General features: G+C 41.0%; 1 protein-coding gene across 2 annotated transcripts; it reads right to left on the bottom strand.

Moving 5' to 3' along the window:
* Nucleotides 1–17,324: 17,324 nt before the first annotated feature.
* Nucleotides 17,325–23,004, bottom strand: PIGH (phosphatidylinositol glycan anchor biosynthesis class H). 2 transcript variants are annotated; one of them, XM_063289800.1, is made up of 4 exons: nucleotides 22,810–23,004; nucleotides 20,227–20,436; nucleotides 19,288–19,371; nucleotides 17,325–17,824 (listed from the first exon to the last, which is right to left on the bottom strand). In XM_063289800.1, exons 1-4 carry the CDS (start codon nucleotides 22,987–22,989, stop codon nucleotides 17,744–17,746), a joined length of 555 nt encoding a protein of 184 aa, XP_063145870.1. In that variant the 5' UTR covers nucleotides 22,990–23,004; the 3' UTR covers nucleotides 17,325–17,743. The 2 variants fall into 2 exon arrangements, with proteins under 2 accessions (XP_063145870.1, XP_063145869.1); XM_063289799.1 differs by having other exon boundaries at nucleotides 22,900–22,997.
* Nucleotides 23,005–23,435: the final 431 nt, after the last annotated feature.

The following is a 23,435-nucleotide window of genomic DNA, read 5'->3' as shown; positions in this document are numbered from 1 at the left end:
TTTGGTTAAAATCAAAAGTACAGCACAGCTGTTGTGTAACACGAGAAATGCATATTTACTGATAGATTCTGCCTATACAACAGTACAGTAGAATAGAACAGGAGGTCTCTGCTACAAAGATCTCATTTCGGACTAGGGACAAATCCGCATGGACTCTTTCCTTGGTACAAGGAGAACTCACAGGTATGCCCCAAGTACACATCCTCGTGCCTCTGTCTGTGTCTCAGTGTCCTCCCACAGTTAAAGCAGTACAAGGATGGCTTAAGGTGCAATGCTCTGGAAGTGGTGTTTTCCCACCATCCTGACTCAAGACACTGCGTGCAGACCATATAGGGCCCATCGATGTGCACCAGGGAGGCAACCTGAAATGATGTGCTTCGTGCTGGCAATCTTGGGGCTCCACTTGGTTCTGCTTTTCCCTGCCATGAAAGATGGGATGGAAGTTTTGGGATACATTCATTTCCTGATGTTAGTGTTACCTTCTTTCTTTCTTTGTATGTGGTGGCATTTCCTTGGTGTGGGTGTCTGCTTTTTGTTTCTTCTTGACTATGAGGTGATGAAGAGAAAGAAGAGTTGTTTGATTTCACAGGCAACTTTATTAAGAACCTGATCTTAATCATTCTAGTGAGTTTGTAGCAAAACAAACCAAGTACCCACCTTGATTTCCCTTGCTGCGCCAAACTCTGGCCTGACCCCATGACCCAGCCTGTATGCTCAAATAAGCCAATACTTTCTTCTGCTGTCCCCACATAGGCTGAACACTGTCAAAAGTTCCTACATAATTGTTGAAATTGAGAAACAAATAGCAAAAGCTATAAACAGCAGAAGTGAGATTGATACCGTATGTTTATTGCTGAAGCCAGTTGAAGAATTATACCTGGGTGTGTATACTAAAGTTTACTATTGTATCCAGCACCACTCAATTTGCTTTATTGTTTTATTCCAGGGATAGTTGGTTATACCACCTGACAGTAGCAGCCAGCAGCAGTAGCCCAAAGGTGGGTACCCCCTATGAGCTGTTAATTGGGAAGCTGTTGGATGCTGAAGGTCACCCAGGTAAGTAAAATGCATTTCTTGAGGGACAAGAGGGACAAGATTTGGGAGTCAGAGGTTCTCGGTATGCAAGCCAGAATGCATGCATTGTAAAGGATTTCTAAGACTGTTATCTTTCTGGAAATCTAGTAAATGTTATAGGTTCTGTCTACGTATGTCAGTTTTTTCAATATTCTGTGTTAGTTCTATCTGTTTGATTTATTTGTATAATAAAACACTCTCTGCTACAGCTGAGACTTTTATCAGAATCTGCTTCTTTGCACATCCAAGTTGTATTTCCTGATAGTTATAACACACTGCAGAATATTATCTTAGAATGAAAAGGTATCAAGGTATCTTCCAGTTAACATCCATATGGCAAAGAAATCATTCTACAACTGCATTTTGAAATGAGATCCTCCAAGAGAGCCATATGTTGTGTTTTTCTAATTGAATAAAGAGGTTCTAAGACCAAAGATATTTGTGAACTTGTTCAAATATCTGTAAATTTCTGATTCTATGGCAAGAGTTTTAGTATTTATTTGCAAGTTACCTTATCTTGTGCTACCAGATAAAGATCTTTTATTGCTCTGTTCTGTTCACTAATTTAGATTCTCCTTTCTGAAAACACCCTATATTGTGTTGCAGCAAGGAGGGCCTGCAGACATCTCTCATCACTCTGTCTTCAAAAGCATTACAAACAGAGGCCCTCAAATTCTCCAAGGTATTAAAGAAACAGTATGATTAATTCTCTAAACATGCTATTCAAACATCTGGAAGAGGATAGGTGTCAAGGAAGTATTAAGAGTAAAAACAGAATTAAGTCTGCATTATTGCTACTTTGTTTCTTTTCTATTTTGTAGCCCAGAATAGTATTATAAAAAAAAAAACCAAGATGAAACACTATGTGTGCATCTGTTCTGCCTGAGGCAGCCCTCCAGAACACCTGCTATCTCTTTTAATTCATTCAGATTCAACCTCAAAACACGTCTTTTCCGTGAAGCCTTTGGCACAACATTCTAGTCCCCATACCTTACCTGTAGCCATTCACAAACTAGCCTTGCCAATTGGGCAGGTGAAAGAGAGAACCTGACAACTGAAGGATATAGTAGAAGGCAGCCTGACTGAAACTCGGTCTAGAATCCAGCCTAAGCATGAGCAACTGAAACAACTGCAGTCTGCTGATTTGGACAGAGTAGAAAGATTGTTCAATCAGTTTCCTTATCTAGTTACGTTGTGTTAATTTTTAAATGGTCAGCAGCTTGGGAAGGGCCTCTTTCCTTACCCTGTTTAAAGCACTTTGCACCCTGATATAATATTACTGTTTTTGTTTGTATCTAACATTGTCTTTCATAATCATTTCTTTCTCAGTTCACATGCTTCTCTTCTCTGTCTCCTTCTCCTGCCAGCTGTTCATCAGTGTCCCAGTGGAAGCTCCATCTATTGATTATCACATAAGATGAGATAGACAGCATTACAGGTCTGCTTCACCCACAATGAGCTACAGAATAAAATCTATTGTCAGCCAATTAAACAGACCAATCAAGAGGCTCAGAATCACACAGTCACCCAAGTGAACATTCCTCTGATTGTCCTGCTGGGCAACACAAAATGGCCTTTGCATGCTGAATGGTTGTTTGAGAGTTAAAGGACCTATTGGCTGGTGACTTCTTTGTATAATGCATTACTGTAATATTAGTGACAGAGAATTGTGATTATTTCCATGGAAACCTTTTCTTCCTTTTTTAATAATATCTAACCATAATCATTTCATTATATAGCAAAATGTGATATGTGGATGAGGCCAAGAAGTGGTAACTACAAAAGTTATGATGAATGACTGGAGTAAAGAATTACACTTAAGACACAAACGGAAACAGTAAAGGCAGGATATATTTATTTGGCACTGTTAAAGGCAGAGTTTTAACAACACCGCAGTCTTTGACAGTAACCCCCCAAGTCTACATGTCAGAAAGAAATCTGTGATCAGAGCTCCAGATGTATTTTTAAAAGTTTAAATGCCAAAGCAGGAACTTCAAATTTGACCAGGGCTGTATGGCTAGAGGAGGAAGGGTCAAATCCTTTCTCCCAGCACTAAATGTCATTCCTCAAGCTGCTGTTAGCCTGGCTGGAAACCAAAGAGATATTTTTCTACAGCAATTGCCCCCCACCCCTCTTGGCCTCCTTTAAAAAGCGCCATATCTGTCACATACAGCCAAGAGTAATAGTGGGTTTTTATTGGGATTACATTAGGGATTACACTGTGGCAATAAGATAAGCAAAATATAGGTATACCCCTGGAATCATTCCATGTTCACTTTCTAGGAAAAGGTGCTGAAATTTGTTAAAGTGTATAAAATTTTTACTAAGTTGGAACCAAATCTGAGAAACTTTTCAAGATACATTTTTATATGCACAGCAATTCCAGTCTTCTGGTAATACCGTACTTTTTTACCACCCAGAGAGCATTTGTTTAATAGCTGTTTGATTAAAAAAAATTGCCATAAAACATTTAACTGCAAGATATACTTAGGTTATTTTAATACTCAAAGTAATGTAATTTCTCTTGAATGTATGGGTTGTGATGTCAAAATATTATCTTTTGTTAAGATAAAATCTAGCCTTTGCATATTTTGTTCTAAAACAGGTCACAAAATGAAAGCCAGAAGGCATTTCCTTAGAATCAGTAATGGACATAACAGTCCAGATTTTCACAGATATGATTACACTATGTGGATGTTATGTATCAATTATTTGAAGTAAACTAGTTGTCCCAGAATGTTATAGTAGTATAAAATTATAATGAAATTGTTTCACATTGTCTTATTTTCTCAGCTTGTCCTACCTTCCCCTTTGGAAGATTCTCCAGTGTGGATAGCTGTGAATGAAGATGGCTTCAGTTTACTGGAATACTGTATAATACTTTGGTATGGTAAGAAATATTGCAGAGAATTCAGTTATTTTCTCTGGATGCACAGTTCAGAAATGGTACAGTTTGAAAAAAGGAGATACATTGTACCTTTAACTCATTATGGAATTATCATTTATTTTTACTGAAATCAGATATTCAAAACCTATGCAAAAGCTTTCATTTTTTGCACTGCAGAGGACAAATCGTGTTTGTGTGTGTAGCTTCATTCCTGCCTGCAATAAAGGCTCTGAGCTAGACAAGTTATGTCTGAGTCTTCTGCTAAGTAAGCAATTGCTGAATAAAGAGTTAAATGGCTGAAGAGCTGAGATTTACAGTACTGCTGTGTCCCTGTGTGAAGTCTCACAGTTTAACCATTCATCTGGTAATATACTGTACTTTACTCTCATGATTAATTCATTCTTTTAAAAATCAGATTGACACTGGTTTGTCCAAAACTCCTAATGTTTTGTGAACTGAAGCCCATTCTGAATGTATGAGCATATATGTTGATGTAAGTCATTTTGTTTTCATGTTTCAGACAGAAAAAGAACCGCTCTTTCTAGTGGTTTTGGGGGGATACAATGGCTGGATTTTAGGTTCTTTTTTTTTAATATAAGAATTTTATTAAGTTTCAAGCAAAGATAAAAGCTACAGAAAAACAAAAAACTACAAAGAAAAAAAAGAAAAAACTAAAAAAATGTAGAAACACAAGAGAATTTTTTTTCAAAATTACAGAAAGAGGTGACTTCCGATTTTTAACAGCAAGGATATATAAAAATTTTCCATAATCAATCCCTTACTCTATATAAAACCAAAATCACATTATTTCTATAAATCATTCCATTGGCACATTATAAAAATCACTAAATACAGTTACTCCCTCCCCTTATATTAAAAGAAAAATATATATATATAAACCTCCTAATCAACTTCCCCCCCAAAGATAACATTTATTTTCTTCCTACTACTATTCTATGCATTCCTATCTACTATAATAAAGATCAAATAAAAAACATATAAATTGTCTGCCATTGTACTTAATACAACAATTTTAATAATCATATTAAACCCAAAGCCATCCAGATAGACATTTTTTAAATTATACCTTAATAATCTTAATCCAAATTGTTAAAGATAAATGAAATTAGCCAAACCCTAAAAGCAGTCCAGATATATATTCTTAAATCCTTATCCCACTTCAAAATAAACCAGAGCAGTTACATATCCCCACAATGCGCACAGAGCTTTTTTCTTTAAAAAACTGAACAGCCCAACTACCCCCCTCAGAAACCCCAACTTCTCTTCTGGAGACCTCCCATACATAATAATCCTTTCTTTTTCCATGGCACTCCACCAGAAGATCAATTTCACTTATGGCTTGCAACTCGATCTCTCCCTTAAATTTCTCCAACTCAACTATCCGATCTTCCTCCAGCATTTCAACAGAAATCCCAATATCACTCTTAGAAGAGACATTTCTTCTAAGATTTTAGGTTCTTGATATTACTGTAACCTGAAGCAGGCACTGTCTGCTTACAGTATTTATGGATCTTCTCGATATCTATGAATTAGTATTTTCTGTAGATAAACAGCTTTAACAAAGAGAGAGAGAGAGAGAGAATATTTTTCCTCTGTAGAAAAATATTAAGGCCACCTTAAAGTACACATAGTATTTGCCAGGGAGATGAAATAATAGGCATGCAGGCAAAAATTTGGGGCTTTCATTATTCTTTAAGATTCAAATGGAAAATTTATCTGGTGTGACCCTTTCCAATGCATAATGCTTTGTTTATGTGTGGATGTCTTGTTTTAAAAAATGTGAAAATCAATCCATCTGTAACTCAGGCTTCTTATATACAATGACACCATTTTGTATGTTGAACACACTGGATTGTTCTTAAATACTTTAATCTTGCTCTTTAGGTGAGTACTAAACTATAGGGAAGGGTTTAAAAGACCAGTCCTCTTGCCTAATATTTTATTTTCTTTACTTGTCTGTCTTATACCTCCTCTCCCACTTTTAGTTGCCACTCTGGAGCTCTTTTGCGGTCAGCATATTCTTTGTACGTGTCTTTCGCATGCTTTAATGCACTCTGTATAGCTGGCCAGCCCTCTGCTATACGTTTCACCCACCCATCCAATACTTAGCATTAGTATTTCAGACTTGCTTGCGGGCAGCTCCAGGAATGCTGCAAATTCCTGTCCGTTTACTACTTTAAATGGTGTGAACCCTGTGCTCTGATGTACAGAATTGTTGTAGGCTACTTCTGCAAAGGGGAGGAGGTCCACCCAGCCTTCCTGCAGGTAACTGATGTAGCATCTAAGGTACTGTTCTAATGTCTGGTTTGATCATTCAGTCACTCCATTCGTGGAAGGATGATGACTGGAACTTAGCCCCTGTTTCACACCAATCATTTCTAGGAAAGCTCTCCAGAATTTGGAAGTGAACTGGACCCCCCAATCTGTGATTATCCTCTTGGTGGTTCTGTGTAGCCTGTAGATGTGCTGTATGAACATTTTGGCTAGATGCCTGGCTGTTGGAATGCTGGTGCAGGGGATGAAGTGAACCTGCTTTGAAAATCGGTCAGTTACCACCCAAATAGCTGTCTTTTTTTGGCTCTCAGGCAGGTCTACTATAAAATCCATGGATATCTGCTTCCAGGGCTGCATGGGGTTCGCTACGTTCTGCAGCAGCCTCCTAGGCTTACTCCCCACCCACTCGCTTAGCCATCACACAGGTCAGGCAGCTGCCCACATATTCCTCTACATCCTTGCGAAGTGTTGGCCACCAGACCTGTCTCCTTACTAGGTGCATGGTTTTTAGAAAACCGAAGTGCCTGGCCACCTTCATGTCATGGCACCTCTCTAGTACTTTCTTCCTCATGGGGTCTGGGATGTAAAGTCTCTCTCCACTCCATCATAACCCCTGATCCTCTTTTAGTTGGGTTTCGTTGCTCTGCAGCCATGCATCTGCTTTTAGTGCGTTGTGTAGTACTTGCTGCACTCCTTCCTCTACTTTTGGGATCAGCTTAGTTTTCTGGCTTCTGGTTACTGCTGCCCCCCCCCCCAATGATTGAGCTCACCACCACCTCCCTTTGGCTGTTGTGTTGGGGTAATCGGGATAAAGCATCAGCCAGAAAGATTTTTCCCCCAGGCAGGTATTTTAGTGTGAAATTGAACCAGCTAAGGAATTGAGCCCATCTAATCTGCTTGGGATTCAGCTTCCTTGGAAGGTGCAACACCTCCAAGTTCTTATGGGTGGTCCATACCTCGAATGGGTGAGTCGCCCCTTCCAGTGTCTCCAGGGTATCAATGCCCAGTGCACTGCAAATGCCTCCTTCTCCCACACATGCCAGTGGCGTTCCGTGTCAGTAAACTTAAGGGAAAGGTATGTGCATGGCCTCAGCTTCCCTTCCCCGTCTCTCTGTAGGAGGACCACCCCCCCCATTGCAACATCTGATGCATCAACTTGCATGACTAGAGGGTTGGCAGGGTCAGGATGCCTTAACACTGGCTCTGAGGTGAACAGTGATTTTAATTGCTCAAACACTTCTTGACACTCTGTGTCCCATTGTAGGGGTGCCCCAGGTCTCCTTGCCACCTTTACCGCCTTCCCTTTAGTTTTCAATAAGTCGGTGAGAGGCAGGGATACCTGGGCAAAATTCGGAAAGAATTGGCAATAGAAATTGGCAAACGCTAGAAAGCTCTGGAGCTGCCTCCTGGTTCAGAGTGGCTCCCAATTCACTACGTCCTGTACTTTCCCTGGATTCATCTCAGTTCTCCTGCTTGAGACCCAGTACCCCAGGAAGTCCAGCTGTTCCTTGTGAAATTCATATTTTGGCAGTTTAGCATACAACTGGTTCTGCAGCAGCCTTGTCAGCACTTCCCTCACCAAGTGTGCATGCTCCTCCATTGTTTCTGAGTAGACCAGGATATCGTCTAAATACATGAGGACCCCCCCCCAGTATAATAGGTAATGCAATACCTCATTAATTAAATGCATAAAGACTCCTGCCCCCCCCCCAATTCCAAAGGGCATCACCAAATACTGAAGTGCCCCCAGTTAGCAATTGAAGGCTGTTTCCACTTTGTCCCCCTCCCGGATTTGCACTCTGAAGTATGTTTCCCTCAAGTCCAGTTTAGTGAAAATCTTCCCCTTTGAGAGGTGCACCAGCAAGTCTTTCATCAGTGGCAGGGGATACTTATTGGATGTGCAGATGGCATTCAGCCCCCAGTAGTTGGTGCATAATCTCATTGAACTGTCCTTTTTGGTTCTGAACAGAACAGGGGTGGCCATTGGAGAAGTGGCTGGCTGGATGAACCCCCACTCCAAGTTCTTGTCAATGAATTCTCACAGCACCTCTGTCTCCTTGGGAGTCATGGCGTACAGTCGTGGTTTTGGTAGCACAGACCATGGTTCTATCTCTATGGCGCAATCTGATTTCCTGTGGGGTGGGAGCTAGTTTGACTCCTCTTCCCTGAACACTTCCTTAAGGTCCCGATACTGCTCGGGGATGAGTTCATCCTCTCCCCACAGTTTCCTCCTTCTCACTGGAGGCGCTGCCTGTTGGCTCGTGCTCTGCTGGGGGTTCCTGGGGGTTCAGTTCTTCAACTTGCCTTTCTCCAAAAGCCAGGTTCCCCACAGCCCAATCCACCTGTGGGTTTCATGCTCATAGCCACACAAGCCCCAGCACTATCGATTGGTCAGAGATGGGGGCCACTATGAACTGTAAGGCTTCCTTGTGGCCCCCCATCCACATCTGATCCAATTCAGTGCAGTATTTTGCCAGGACACCCTTCATCTCTGTCACATCAAGCTGCACAAAACTGATGGGCTTCTTCAGTTTCTTCACTTTTAATTCAGTCACCAGCTTGGGGTGTATGAGACTCCGGGTGCACCCTGAGTCCAGAAGCCCAGTAAGGCTCCTCTTGCTATTACCCCCCAGTGTCTCCAGTTGCATTTCCACTTGCATCGCTGGGCAGTCTCCACTTACCATCCAATCCACAGGCCCTTCTCGCTTAGCCCATCCTCTGGAGTGGTTCAGAACAAGCTCCTGTCATTTCCCAACTGCAAGAACTCTTCCTGTTGACTCTCCCTCCTCCGAGGTGGTGTCGCAAGGTTGCCCCCTTTTTGTGGTGGCTGGGGCCCCCTTAGGCTTGTCCACTGGGGTTTTGGGGCTGCTCTTCCCTGCCGGGATCCCCCCCAGGGTTGCGAGTTGGGGGCAGCTGGCAATGAGGTGGCCCTCTTTGCCATACTTGAAACAATTTCCTTCATGCTCAGCGCCCTTTCCTTTCAGGTGCAGCAGCTGGGTGGCAGGCTGCCTCCCCTTCACTTCTCCTTGCAGTTGTTTCCTTATTTGGGCTCGCATGTCCTCCACCTCCCTGGCCAGGCAAATCCATTCCTTCAGGATTTTAGGGTTCCCTCTTGGCAGGGACCACTCTAAAATCTCTGCTTGCAGCCCTCCCTGGAAGCACTCAATTTTTAACAACTCCAGCCAGTCTGTCATCTTGCTGGCCAGCCTCCTGAACTCTAGGGAGTAGTCTGAGACCAACCTGGTTCCTTGCTTAATGTTCTGGAGACTGGTTCTGGCTCTCAGCTTGGACAAAGGGTCCTCAAATCTCTCCCTCAGGGTACTCATGAATTCATCAAAATTTTCTAGCTCCAGAGAGTTTACATCGTGTAATTCAACTAGTCTGCTGCCTCCCCTGCAAGGTCGGCCAATACGTATCTCACTCTGGAGTCATCCAATGGGAAGAATCCCCCATGTTCTCTCATGAAATCCTTTATGTGGGTTAGGAAGCATGCCAGCTCCTTGGGGTGCCTAGTGAATTTTATATTCAGGTCTCTTACCCCCACTGGTTCATCTGTCCTTGGCACCTGGGTTATTGCTCTGCTTGGGATCTGGTAGCAACGGAGGTTTGTAGCCTCCCTTTTGCCTGCTCCATGCCGTCTATCTCGTGGCCGTTGGCTCTCTCCCCCACCATCGTTTGACCCTTTGCCATGGCACTGCCTGTTGCCCCTGCACTCAACCCCCCCCCCCCAGGATCTGTTCAATGGCATCCTGCAGCCAGTCCAGGTGCTCTTCCATTCGGTTGTGCCAGCAGTCCGCTTCCCACTCCGGTGGCCACCTGGAGCTGGCGCTGCTTCTGTTGGCGATTCTCCTTCTCGTCACTTTTCCTTCCACATCCCCCCCAACATTCAGGGACCAGGCGGGGGTATAGTCGATCGCCGGTCACAACCACGGCACGGTCCCAAAAGTTATGGGGGTCTCCAGCTGGATCTCCCGTTCCTCCGGGTGCCTCCTTGCTGTCTCCTCAGCTGGGCTCAATGGGAGCTGGAGTCTTCCACTGGCTCCTTCTCCCCCTCATTCCAGAGGGGCTCCAGCCCCTAGGATACATCACCCAAGGGTCTTCCTCAGTAGGCTACGAAGCCCCAGGTAAGACCGCCATTGAGGATTTGGATCTTTCTGTCATGGCTCCGGTTCTACACCCAAAGAATCAGCACTCTTGGCACAGACTGCTTAAGCATATGAAAGAGTCTTTATTGGGCAAGCAACTCAAAGCACATTAAAGATCCAAATAACTTGGTGATTCACAAGTGACAGTATGTTTGTCCCCTTCCCATAAAAGCCTCTGGCGCCCTGCTTCCTCCCCTGTCTTGCACCTCCTGGTGCAAATTCCCTGTCAGCACAATCGCGCACTTTTGGCTGTCCAGGATGCTGAAGTGATTTTACAAAGGCATGTTTGCCGCGTTTCATGCGTTTGCTCTTCCTTGTTGTTGATTTCTATCAATGGGCTGAGGTGTGCTTTCCACTTTATGGCAAGATGGCTCTAGGTGGTCTGGTATGTTTCACACACCTGCCCCTTCCTGCTGGTGACTTGTATTTTTATGACAGGATGGCACCGGGGGGGGGGGGGGCATCCTGACACAGTATTTACAACTGACCTAGTCATATTCCTCTGTTCTGACTTTTGGAGGCTGTCACAATAACTTTATGGTTGTGGTCTGTCAAGTAAAAGACAGACATTCTGCTGAAAAACTACTTTTTAGAATGGCAGCTATAAAGGTGGGTATAAGTAGAAAGTTCATTATTTTTAAGCAAATATGAAAATCAGGCAGGCAGCTTGGTATTTCCCATTTTGGATATGACCAACAGAGAATGGCATATAATTCTGCAATTGAATCATTTTCTATCGCTATCTATCTATCTATCTAGGTAGTTAGCTAGCTAACACTGAATAAGAATGCAATAGCTTTATCCTGTTTTTAGTCCTGGGATATCTTAAAAATCTAACCCAGGGATATAGATATTTACAACCTGATTATTGGTGGTATTGGGAAGGGGTTGTACATTTCTCTTACAAGAGAAACAGCAGAGAAAAAATGCCCCTAAATATAAATGCTAACTGACCTTTATTTATAATAAAGCCTATTATGCAAACTGAGACATAAAGTGTAGGAGTATGATTAATTGGATCTAATTCATGGCATCTTTGATCAAAAACTTTTAAGTGTTGGGCTTGAAAATGAAGTTCTATGGTTATACAAAATGACCACTAGATGGCAGCAAAGAATTAGACTTAGGGAACTCTCTGCTGCCATCTTGTGGCCATCCAGAATTTTGCAGCTCATATCTAGCAGCCCTTGTTTTATAGTTTGTGCAATCAGCCTGGAATGGCAGAACAAAATTAAAAGGACTCATATATCTGACTCAGTACCAGGTTTTGGCTTACAGTACAGTGCATTGTTTTGGAAGGCCAGCTTAGTATAGATTCAAAAAGATTAACTTTATTAAAACATTGTCTTCCTTTTACTCTCCCAATAGATTGTTGAAGTGTCTCTCCTTATTGCCAGTTATATTAACTACTCTTCATCAACCCACTTACCTCCATTACTGCCTGCTCAAAGCATACATTCTCCATGTAGCATATCATGTACCAAGAAATCCACAGAACTCAAAAGCCAATCTTTCTTTCTTAACCTGCCACAGATCTCTAAGGGGCCTATGCTGTTGTAAGGGCTGTTTCAATGGTTTGACCTTTAGTTCTTTTGACACATGATAAAGAGAAGACATCTTTGCTTTCTTTCACTGACTATGCGCTCTGTTAAATCAGGAAGGCTCCAAGTCTACTTAATGGTGAATTATAACTTCCGAAAAGCTTGTTTAAGGCAGGATAAGGGTACCTTTCACTGTTTTTGTCCCTGTTACTTTCTGTTTTAAAATTTGCATTTCCTTCTGAAACATATCCCCAAATCCATCACCTCAAATGGCATCAGAGATTGCCCATTCCTTTGCAGTCATCTCAAAGCTGCTGATTTCACAGCATGTTTGTATGCACTAAGTCTATCCTCTTTAGGTTCTGGTTTCCTAAATGTTTCACCTGGCATCAGACAACACTCCCTGCTGCTAGAATCTTCCTGCTAACTTTTATAATAATTTGATAATGATACTGTGTTTTCTATCAGAATTGTTCAGCTATTAATTTTTTTTCTGAATATGCATACATCTGCTTTTGACCTGCAAGCTTCTTAGAGCAAAAAAATCTTGCTTAGGGACAATAATTTCTTTGGGGGAAAAACCCTACTCCAATGAAACTGACCAGTTCTATATAACCATAATTCTGGTATTCTGATATGTTTAAAAAAATTGTTTTCCTGTTTCACCTCCTGAGTAGGACAGTCTGTATTATATACCCCATAGCATGTTTACAATTTTCACTGAGTTACATAACTGTCCTACAGTAATACACTGATCCCACTGGATCCTGACAGCATTAAAATGTAGGGCTGTCTTTCTCCCTGGGGCTGCATGACTGCCCTCCACAACTCAGGAAAAGATGTACTTTAAGAAACTTCTGGTGGGTGCTACATGCACCCAAAGAACTGCACAGCCCTGAATATAAGACTTCACATGATTTAGAGAGCAACTATCAGAATAAGTTGCTGTTTAAAAAGGGCTTAGTAAACGGAATTGACTAGATAACAAGATTACCCCAGCCTCAAGGATTTTTGTACTTGATTTTCACATAATATAGGACTCTTGAGAAAAAAGGTGAGACTAGCTGAGAGGGCTGTTATTCTTGAAAAAGAAAACCTCATACTGTATAGGAAATAGGAAATAACTAGGAGGTGGGTTTCCTTAGCATCAGCAACTTTGTACCTGCTTCTCACAAATTTACTATTTAACACTCAAAAAGTAGCTGGATACGGACAAACACAGATGACAATTTTATCCCATCCCCGGTGGAGCTAATACATTTTATTCAAGATACAATGAACATTTCACCCATATATTACCTCTTTAAAAAAATACAACTATTTTCAGTTTAATGTTTACAACTGAGTTTTACATTTAGTCAAATCTAGACTTCATAAATGTGAAGCCTTAAGTGAGGCTGCTGAGTGGTGCTGTCTGTTGGAATTATCAGGGGTCAACTCAGCATTGTCTCAAAAGCAGAAGGGGGTCTCTCTAGCAAACACATCTCTATTGTGCTTGTGGGATGTCACATGGGTCACCTGATTTCCACTTCCTCCTCCTTCTTGGGCTTGGGGATTAACAAGTTCCATTACCCTTCGGGCACACATGCAAGCAGGTGGTGCTGTAGGAATGCAGCCCTCCCCCTACCATCTCACTTGCACGCAGACTTTCTATTTCCATAGAAAGCCTCTACAAAGAAACAGTGATGATTAAGTACTTTCTACTATGAACCTACCTGTATCCAGATCTACTGAATAAAAGTAAGCTATCTCTATTTTTCTTCGTCTAACTACAGTGTGAATACTGAATTTATTTCTGAATGTAATTAAGCTAAATGTGCAAGCTCTTTTTTGGTTCATGCTTCTACTCTGCAAGATTGCTGTTTGCTTCTTGGAGTTTTTTTTTACTAACCCTTAAAAACTCCATCACTATCATTACTTCCAAAATGCATCTTTATTCCCTGAACCATGGCCTGAATAATACAGAGATTGGTCATCCCTACTTTAATGGATGAACAAGTATTATAGATAAGCAATCAGTATGTAGTAAGTGTTGATTTATCTGTTTATAAACACCTCCCCTTCTTTCCACTGCCAGAATTTACGACGGCTAGACATATCTTGGCAGTTACAAGATTTTTAGTAGATACCAACATGAACTTAAGTCAGCTCTAAGGTATACATGATTAGCCAAACTTGCAGAACCAGTAATGTTGAATAGAAGTGAGAAAATTAGTGATGTGATGGTATCACATTCTGAGTGATATTCCATGTTACAGAACAGAAATGATCTGGAATGCTGAATGAAACTGCAGTTTCATATAACCCATAAATAATATATTCACTCTTAACAAACAGCTTGTGAAGTATCTGTCCGATACCAGGAAAAACTTTTGTGGAATGCTGCATTCTAAAGACAGATAGCATAGATCATGCAGAGAAACTAGAAACAAGAAATATAAAGATGATAATAGATATAGAAGACATACTCAGAAAAAAAGTTGAGGGAACCAGTATGTTCAAGCAAAAGAATGAACACTAAGCCCGCAATGCAGTGTACCCTTGACAGTATGTCCCTTTGAAGTGTGACACTTACTTCAAGTAAATATGCGTGACATCCAGTTGCATGGGAGATATGTGGATAGTTTTATATTTATTTAGGCTATGTCCAAAGAATGTACATATGAATCAATTATACATCTCGTGCACCAAGGTCAGGAAATGAAACAATGGGTCAAGGCCACAGGAAGCTAAATATTTGGAGAAGGACAATAAAAACACTAGACTAGTGATAAGAGCAGCTGAGCAACACAACAAGTTAGATAGATTGAGGAATGTTCTCTTTCGTAAGTTTTAAGGAAAGCAAGATTAAGTATATGTGAAAGATGCTTAAATCTTAGCCCAGGTATTGTACTGTAGGCTTGTATATTGCTCAGACTTTTGAGTGAGTGAGTGAGTGTATATCACTTTCACTGAAATATATTATTCCCACTGAAGTATTTAGATGCACATGACAAAATAAAAATTGATTTTCAGAAAAATTAGATAGTAAAATGCTTTGGGGATTTAGCAACATTCTGAACAAATGTACATGTATCGTACATGACAGAGCATAACACCAACAGGATAATCCCTTGGCCTATACCATACAGTTGTCTTTTACTTTCAGTCACAAGTAGATTCTCTGTAATACTATAATCACTGTTTTATTAATTTTTTGATGTGCTCACTCTTGGCATAGATCACTTTTAAAAAAAATGATTTGAGTTTTTGGTCTTTTGGCTACTGGGATTGGCCTTCTACCAAAAAAAAATGTTGTAGTAAATAGCTACTTTCTTATACTAATTCCAGTGAACTCTTGCATCAGAAACTAATACTTGGAAATTGGAATATCAGTTAAAATGCCTGAGATTCTTGAATTAAGTACATTTTATTACAATAGACTGGTTAAAAGTTGCAGCTAAATTTGCTTAATCTGATAAGCATATTCATGATCTTTGAGCATTTCCCATGGTATTGTATACAGCGAAAACACAGGAACTTGAAAATACTCTGTCCCCAAAGGAGCAAGGATATCTACATGTGTGAAGATCCCTTTTTGGCTTACATGCATATACAGATGTATGCCTTGATAGGCATCCTTAGCAAAAAGCAACACTAAAATCAGAAATTTTATTATATCAATATGGTATGTATTGGTATCCCCATAACACAAGTTTGATTCCAGCGGAAGCTGGATTCTCGGGTAGCCGGCTCAGGTCAACTCAGCCTTCCATCCTTCCGAAGTCGGTAAAATGGCACCCAGCTTGCTGGGGAAGGTGACGACTGGGGAAGGCAATGGCAAACCACCCCGCTATAGTCTGCCAAGAAAACGCTGCGAAAGCAGTGTCCCCCCAAAGGGTCAGATGTGACTTGATGCTTGCACAGGGGACCTTTCACCTTTCACATCATGTATTGGTAGACACTCTGATCACAACCATTTTGCACTTTCAGGTTCATTCCTTTGGGTCACTATTCATAGTAATATATTTTACATTACCTCTTGATCAGGAGTGCTTTTTTATTTAACTTCAAGTTTAAAACACATTAACAAGTAAACAAAGGCTAAGGTTTAACTATTTGTGATGTTATGATAACTTTGTGATACTTGCTTTCTACTTTGATCTTTTTCAACCTGGCCATGGCTATTAATTCAGACTATTTCCCAGCTGTCAACCGTCTAACCTCAATAGAGGATCTTTTAATATTTATGTACAAAGCAGCAGTTATGGCACCCTTAGAATTTGATCTTTTTTCTGCCTGTGTTTTTCTTGTTTTGCTTACATGTACTCTGAGCATCCCTTATTCCCAAACAGTATGCGCTGAAATGCTTATCCCACTCATTACTTACTTCCAAGTAAGATTAGAAGCTGGAAGCAAATGTGAACAGTTTCATTACTCTTATACCAGCCTTTAACTTGCTTCTATGGAAAGACATACATATCAAGGGCACTCTTTCATGCATAAGAAAACTCATCTACTGCTTCCATTTTACATTAACATATATATATATATATAACATATATATACAAGAAGCACCCTACACTAATAAATAATTATTCATTTTTACATCGGGTTGAAAGTTCTTCAGTTTCAGTTGTGTTTGTCATCACATCATTATGAATTAATTTAAAATCCCCATTTTATAAATAGGAAACTGAGACTCAAATATGGAAGCATATTAGCTGGTCCAAGTGAGATCTTAACCTATCTGTCTTTCTTCTGATTTACACAGGTTCTCATGTTACTATATATTTATTTATAGTTTATTTCTCTTCAGAAAATTGTGCAGCAACTTTGACAGATTCTTCGTTTCATTATAGCAAAGTTTTATACTGATCATGTCACCTAGTCCTAATTGGACATTAGAAATAATTGATGAAAAATTACACCATTTGACAATTATTCTGATGTACATAAAAACTATGCCATTCTGTATCAAGATGAAGGTGATGCTGATAAAAGTGATTTTCAATACAATAAAAAACCTTTCTTTCACAGTATTCTTTTAATAGGAGTTTTGTAACTCAGCTTTTAGGGTAAGAAATGCAGTTTCAGGTGTAGATGTCTGGGCAGAAGGAGCTATTGTTCAGGAAGCAAGTGTCTAATGTTCCAGTGGGCCTTTGGTAAAACCAGACTGCATCCTCATGTGGCCCAGGAAAAATCAGTACTGCTTATGAATTCCACAAATACAAATGATCTCACTTAGCAACCAGAAACTACTTCTACAATTATTATAATCCATTAATGCAAGTAATATAAAGCTAATAAACAAAATTAAGTCTGTAAAAGGAATACTATTAGACCAAAGCATATCCCATAATTCAACATTATCAGAAAACAAAGTTTAATATTGGGGCCAGATTCCATTCTTCCATGAAATTTTATTTAGGAAGGGAAAGATCCCTTATTTTCATCCTATTTCTGCTGAACCTTCCTTGTAGATTTCCAGTCATTTAGAGAAGTTAATTTTTGACAGAAAAAGAAGGATTATCATTGAGTTTCTTACATCATTATGTTGACTGAAGAAAATGTGGAACCTGGGTTAGTAATTTTTTTCTGTAACGTTTCTTCATGGCTGCACGTTCAATCCTTGCTCAAAAAGGCACTAGCAGTTTTCAGTTCCTCGGTGGATTTGAATCTACTCTTACCTAGTTATCAATATAGCCAAGTAGATTAACATGCTTACCTTGTAAAAGCTTTACCTAATACCTTGGGGGGGGTGGAATTGTATTATTGTGGTTATTTTGTCTTGATAAAAAGTTTCACATTAAAAGCTGGTATCAAGATTTTTTCCTCTGCTCCAGGATTTCTTGGCAGCTTTTGTATACTTCTACAAGGCAGTCTAGACGTGGCTTGGAGCTCTATAAATAAGGAGGACATTTTATTTGAATTCGCAGCTGAAATCATGTGAAAGTTTGACACAGAACAAGTGTAAAATATGGCTTCTCGGATTTTACAGGACAACCACAACAATCAGCTGAACGTATTTATAAATTTCCCCAACTTGGGAGCTCCTTGATAAATTAATCTTCCTGATAATGGAGAGACAGCCAAATGCACAACTCAACTTTAGGGCTCTGTATGAAAAGATTACTGGGAGCAAGACTGTCATATACATATTCATTCTTAGTAAAGTACACTTTCAGTCAGACTTGAGTCTTGATGACTACACCAACTACACACCAATGTAGTTTCTTGGAAACACTGTGGAAGTAGTCTAACATGGTGTGCCTCCAAGACACTTTTTGATTTCCCAGTCTAGTCTACAGCTCCAGGATTCCATGGTGATGGCTCCTACTTCATGTTTAACTCCAATGTTTGCATACTGAACACTGTATAAAATCCATTGGCTTTAGAGATACTGAGGATTTAGTTCATATATATCTACCTCCTGTCTTTCTAAGGCTTCTGGCAGCTAACAAAACAAAAATAATAGTAGTTTTGGTTCCTAAACTGTAAGTTTCTGATGCCAAGAGAAGTATATCTGAAGATACAATGGGAAAAAAATAAATAAGTGGGGGGAAAAGTCAAACTTTTTAAAGGCCTGAATTCATTAGGTCCAACTGAATTTTTCTTCTTCAGCCTAGAACTCGGTCTTCATTAATACAAGAAATATTATAACATATTGCTAAAGAATAAGCAATATATAATAATATTCACTGTTACTGAGCTAGGCTAAAAATTAAGAAACAAATTAATGTATCTATAGATTATTCCTAACCTACCCAATAATTTTCTACCCTCTGCTCTCCAGCTATTTTTGACCTTCTGAAAACATCTTAGAATAAAGTCCATTTGGAAACTCTCTTTGTGGAGAGTACATCTAGAAATTTCATAGAAAAACAGGTTAATTTAGTACGTGATTATAGAAGTGTTAATAGGCTCAGTGAGGTGGTAAATTGTATTCTTTAGAGTTGACATAACTGAGAAAAACAAGAACTTAAATGCATCAAAGGGTGACAAGGGTTACTACTCCACCTACCTGTGCAAAATTAACTATCTAAAAAGTTCAGCAGTCAGTCCATGCTCAACTGAGCACGTCACTGCTCCGTCTGAAGGCATACTTACTGCAAGTCAGTAAGTTTCAAACAAACACATACTCTGTGTTCTTGAACATTGGATTGAGAAAAAGATCACGTAAAAATGCTGTTCTCTAACTTAAACAATATTTTTAATATTTTTATAATTTCTATGTATTTTCCACAGAAGATATACTGAAAGCAAACAGATGGCTTTCAAGGGGCATTTCGGCAAGAACAGCATTTGGTGTGATATCAAGGAATAAAAATCTTAATCCCTTCAGCAATACACTTCATAAACTTACTTGAAACAGTGGCACTACTTCAGAAACAGCATGAGGTTCAATAGGGTCTTGGAGAAGGATACACAGGTAGTAGATAACTTTTTGCTAAAGCAATATATAAACAGGAGGGTAAGAAAGCAATTATACCAGCTATAAGAGTCGGCTCTTAAAACAACAGTCCTGTAGAAGAGACTGCTATCCACACTATGTTCTATGGACAGAAAGATGTACATAGAAATAATACTTGTGTCAATGGGATTCTTTAGAACAGCATTCTAAGAAGAGTAGAGAAAGTTCCAACTACTAACTGACCACACGTAAGCCTTCTTTTTTAAAAAGTTCTTTTAATCTCAGGACAGAACTTTTCTTATATACCCACTCCCATCTCATGAATCACCTCAAGTTTTCATTAGTGACTATGGCTGGGTTCACATCTATTTGACATGCTTGCCAGATTATGGCTTAACTTTTTGCATGAAACAACATAGCTTGTTAAAGAAAAGATTATTTACAACGTTATGTGATACCAGATCTCTGTATATTGCATTCTCACTCATTTTCTGATTGTTGAAACAGCTCCGGGGACTAGCGTCTTAAAATGTATGGTGGTTTTCAAACAGGAAGCAACTTGCAGTTAGTTGTTTTTGACAAGAAAGCAAACAAGTCCGCTGCCCACACTACCCATCTGCCAATTGAATAAAAAAATTAACTTGTTCCGGAACTAACCCAATCTTATTAAGATCAATTGAAGGAGCTGCCTTCAGAGTCCTCCCATTTCAAAATTAATAAGCGGTGAAACTGAGTATTTTATGATGTAGGACAAGCACATACACAAATCCTTTCCCTCAGAGTCCTCTCAATAGGAACATAAAATATTCAAGTATTTTTTCTTCTTCGTGGGTTATCTCTTGTCATTTTGAATACAATTATTTAGCAGTGTAGGGAAAAGCATCTCCTTACCATATAAATGGCTTCATTGATGACCACATCTTTGACCTGGTTCATCTCTATAAAGGTTGTGTTCTCTTTCCCTGATGCGTAGGACGAGGTCATCTGTATTCCAAGTGAGTCAATTATCAGCAGAGACTCCTGGTTAATTTTCATGAAGTGCAGGTATGCAAGTAAGCCAATCAGTGTGATAAATATCGAAGCAGAGAGCACCATGCTGTTCTGTAATGGAAAATAAGTTATTCGATGGACCAAACAAAAGCCATTTTGTATTCTATATAATTATCTAGTGGATTGAAGACATCTGTATAAGACATACTTCCAAAGGAAGAGCAGCTCATTACCGTTACAATCTAGATGAGCAGCTCATGCACTATATTGAAGCGTACAAAATGAAATTATGCCGACACAATAGTTGCATAAGTACAGTTGTACATTTTTTTGTACATTTGACTTTCATAAAATATATATTATTGTTCTTGTATTAGAGGAAAAAATGGAAAATCAAACTGTAAAATATACATTTCTAGCAAACTAATACGTCTATTTATAAAGCATAGATACAAGGATAGACAGACAGACGAAAACATGACATTAGTAATTACATATAATGCAGATATTTTAGGGTTCTATGGACATATAAGATAGATGTCCAAACTATTTCCAAGAAGGTCACAAACATCTTTGAACTTTTTTCATTTAGTTGTTGCTTTTCCTGGCAGGCTCCTGATATGTAGGTTTTTCTAACCTGCACCAAAATCATATGCATCTCCATTTAGAATGGATCATGAACTATTCAAAGTGCTAGAACTGTACATTTCCACATAAGGGGATTTTTAAGGTAGGTGAGGTGAGCATAAGGTGATAGGACACTAGAAGGAATGTTTTGAAATGCTAGGAGATGCATGTAGAAGAGTCATGCTCTTTCCTCACTTTTGGGAAATTCTTAGTTCAACTGTTGCTCAACTGACTTCACCCCACATCATGTGCAACCAGGACCGGTATGTTGGTTGTGGATGGTGGAAGCCATACTCTATTGCATCTGAAGAGCTTGTAGATGAATTACATCTGAAAAAATGGGTATAACTTTACTCTGGTAGATGGGTGCAAGCCACTAATTAAATCCAAAATCCCATGCATACTTAACCTAGGAATAAGCCCACTGAATCTAGGTGGTACTGCTTCTGAGGCCTCTTCTGCACAGCTTGGAAGACTATGCCAACTCAAAGAAGTGCTGTACTTCCATCTCCTACTCTGCCTTGGCAATGCAGCAGGGGAGGAAAGAGGCAACATGGAGAACCCCCTTTGGGTTCCAGTTACTGACAGAAAAGCCCCCCAGGCAGCTTTTCTCTGGGGTTTCCAGCAGCATGGAAATACAGCTGCACACCCTTCTCACCCACATTTTAGGGGTCATAGCACCTAAGCTGCAGTAGGTGGCTTTTTTTTAGGTGGTCTTCTAAGTTGTTGGAGAGGTGGGCAGCTGTGCTGTGGGGGAAGCATCTCTGCAGATATCCCCCTGTGGTAAAGCAGATGTTCTGGAAGAATTGCCACCAAAATGGTCTTCTTCCTCTCCTTCTCACCCCCTGCTGCTCCTGCCACCTGCAGGTGACAGAAAAGTGTGGGAGAGAAACGGCGGAGAACAGCTCCTTTGTTGCCAGTTCTCCACTCATACAGAAATGAGAGAACTGGCAGAAGACCCACTTTCTTCCCTTCTTCCTTTTTGATACCGCTTTTCCGCCTCCCCCCCAGGTTGGCAAGAGAACTGGAGGACATGACTTTTTGCCAGAGGGGGAGATCCCCAACTTTCCTGCTGCCAGAAGACAAATGGCCTTGAAAATCAGTGGCCAGGGACTGGGAGGGGGGATGTGCCAGCAATGGCCTCAGGTCCTATCCCTGAGCTTGTATGTGTGTTTATTCGTTCAGTCGCTTCCGACTCTTTGTGATTTCATGGACTAGCCCATGCCAGAGCTTCCTGTCAGTCGTCCCTGAGCTTACCTTGGAAAAATTTGCCACAGCTTGACCACTGGGCACAGCTTGTGCCAGCAGAAGCTGAAAAACAATGGAAAAGGAGCAAGCACAGCTGCCACCAGGGTGGACTAGACTAGAAGATAATGCCATGTGTTAATATCCCCCACAAAGTGTTAGGAGGGGCATCTTCGTGCAGGGCACATAAGAAGTGCAAATGAGCCCTGAGTCAGGTGCATAAGGTGGCAGTGCCCTGATGTCAAACGCAGCGCACTGGCTTGACAATTATCCCTACTAAACTCAATAAACTCAATAGACCAGTGTTTCTCAACCTCGGCAACTTTAAGACGTGTGGACTTCAACTCCCAGAATCCCCCAGTCAGCCATGTCCACACGTCTTAAAGTTGCCGAGGTTGAGGAACACTGTAATAGACAAGAACCGAGCAGGGCCGAGCAATCCGAAAGGGGGCGGAATGGAAGGCTGGGGCGAAGTGCTGCCTGCCCACTGAGCTCTTGTGGGGGGCTCCCTCGTAATGGCGGGACCTTAACTGCCCCGACCCCCCGAGCTTAAGCGATCCTCCTTCGGGCTTTGGGGCCCGCTTCGAAGACGAGCGGCGGCAGGACTGCTACCTGGCTGACGACGAAGAGCCCATAAGCCACGAGCCACACGCAGCATGTCACAGCACTCAGAGAGCGCAGCTGCAGCCGCGGGCAGCGCACCTGGAACTCCCGACAGGAGGCGCTGTGGTGAAGGCGCTGCAGCGTGATGTGAGCCCCGGAGACCGCCAGGTACTCTCGCTCTTCCGCCATTTCCGAGCCGGGGATCGACGCGAAGGCGCTTCGCAGATGCGCAGAGTGGATCTTCTTTTCCTACGGTCCCTCTAGCCGGCTGTCGCTCGGTGGTAGCGAAGCTCCGCCTCTGCCCTGCTAGGAGCTGTCTGTTGTGCTGGAGAGGCTGGAGAGCCGGCCGCTTTCCTTGACTGCTTCGGCCGCCGGCTCCCTCCCGTTGCACAACTGGGGCCACAACGTGGGAAGCGACAGCTCCCCCTCAAGATCTGCGAAGTATCACGTCCTCCCGGTCTTCTCTTTCTCGGGCAGCGGTGTGCTGTTTTTGGCTCTCAGTCCCGGGAAACCAAGATGATCCGGCTTGGATGAATTTTCTCGTGGCTTGGCTTTTCATTTTCTCCTAAATTTCGACCGGTCCCGTGTCCTATGTATTGCACAGACCCACAAAAAGAACCTTGTAAAAATTATTC

Source organism: Candoia aspera, chromosome 1 (genome assembly GCF_035149785.1).
Source record: "Candoia aspera isolate rCanAsp1 chromosome 1, rCanAsp1.hap2, whole genome shotgun sequence".
In the NCBI taxonomy this organism is placed as follows: domain Eukaryota; kingdom Metazoa; phylum Chordata; class Lepidosauria; order Squamata; family Boidae; genus Candoia; species Candoia aspera.
Note: the sequence above shows the minus strand (reverse complement) of the source record. Positions and strands in the feature narration are given on the sequence as shown.

What these genes read in the sequence shown, in the direction of transcription:
- PIGH (XM_063289800.1), bottom strand. Translation starts at nt 22,989, where the DNA reads ATGGCGGAAGAGCGAGAGTACCTGGCGGTCTCCGGGGCTCACATCACG. An exon ending in GGCTCTTCGTCGTCAGCCAG is followed by an intron (nt 20,437 to 22,809) that starts GTAGCAGTCCTG and finishes TTTCCATTACAG; the next exon opens with AACAGCATGGTGCTCTCTGC. An exon ending in TCAATGAAGCCATTTATATG is followed by an intron (nt 19,372 to 20,226) that starts GTAAGGAGATGC and finishes ATATTGCTTTAG; the next exon opens with CAAAAAGTTATCTACTACCT.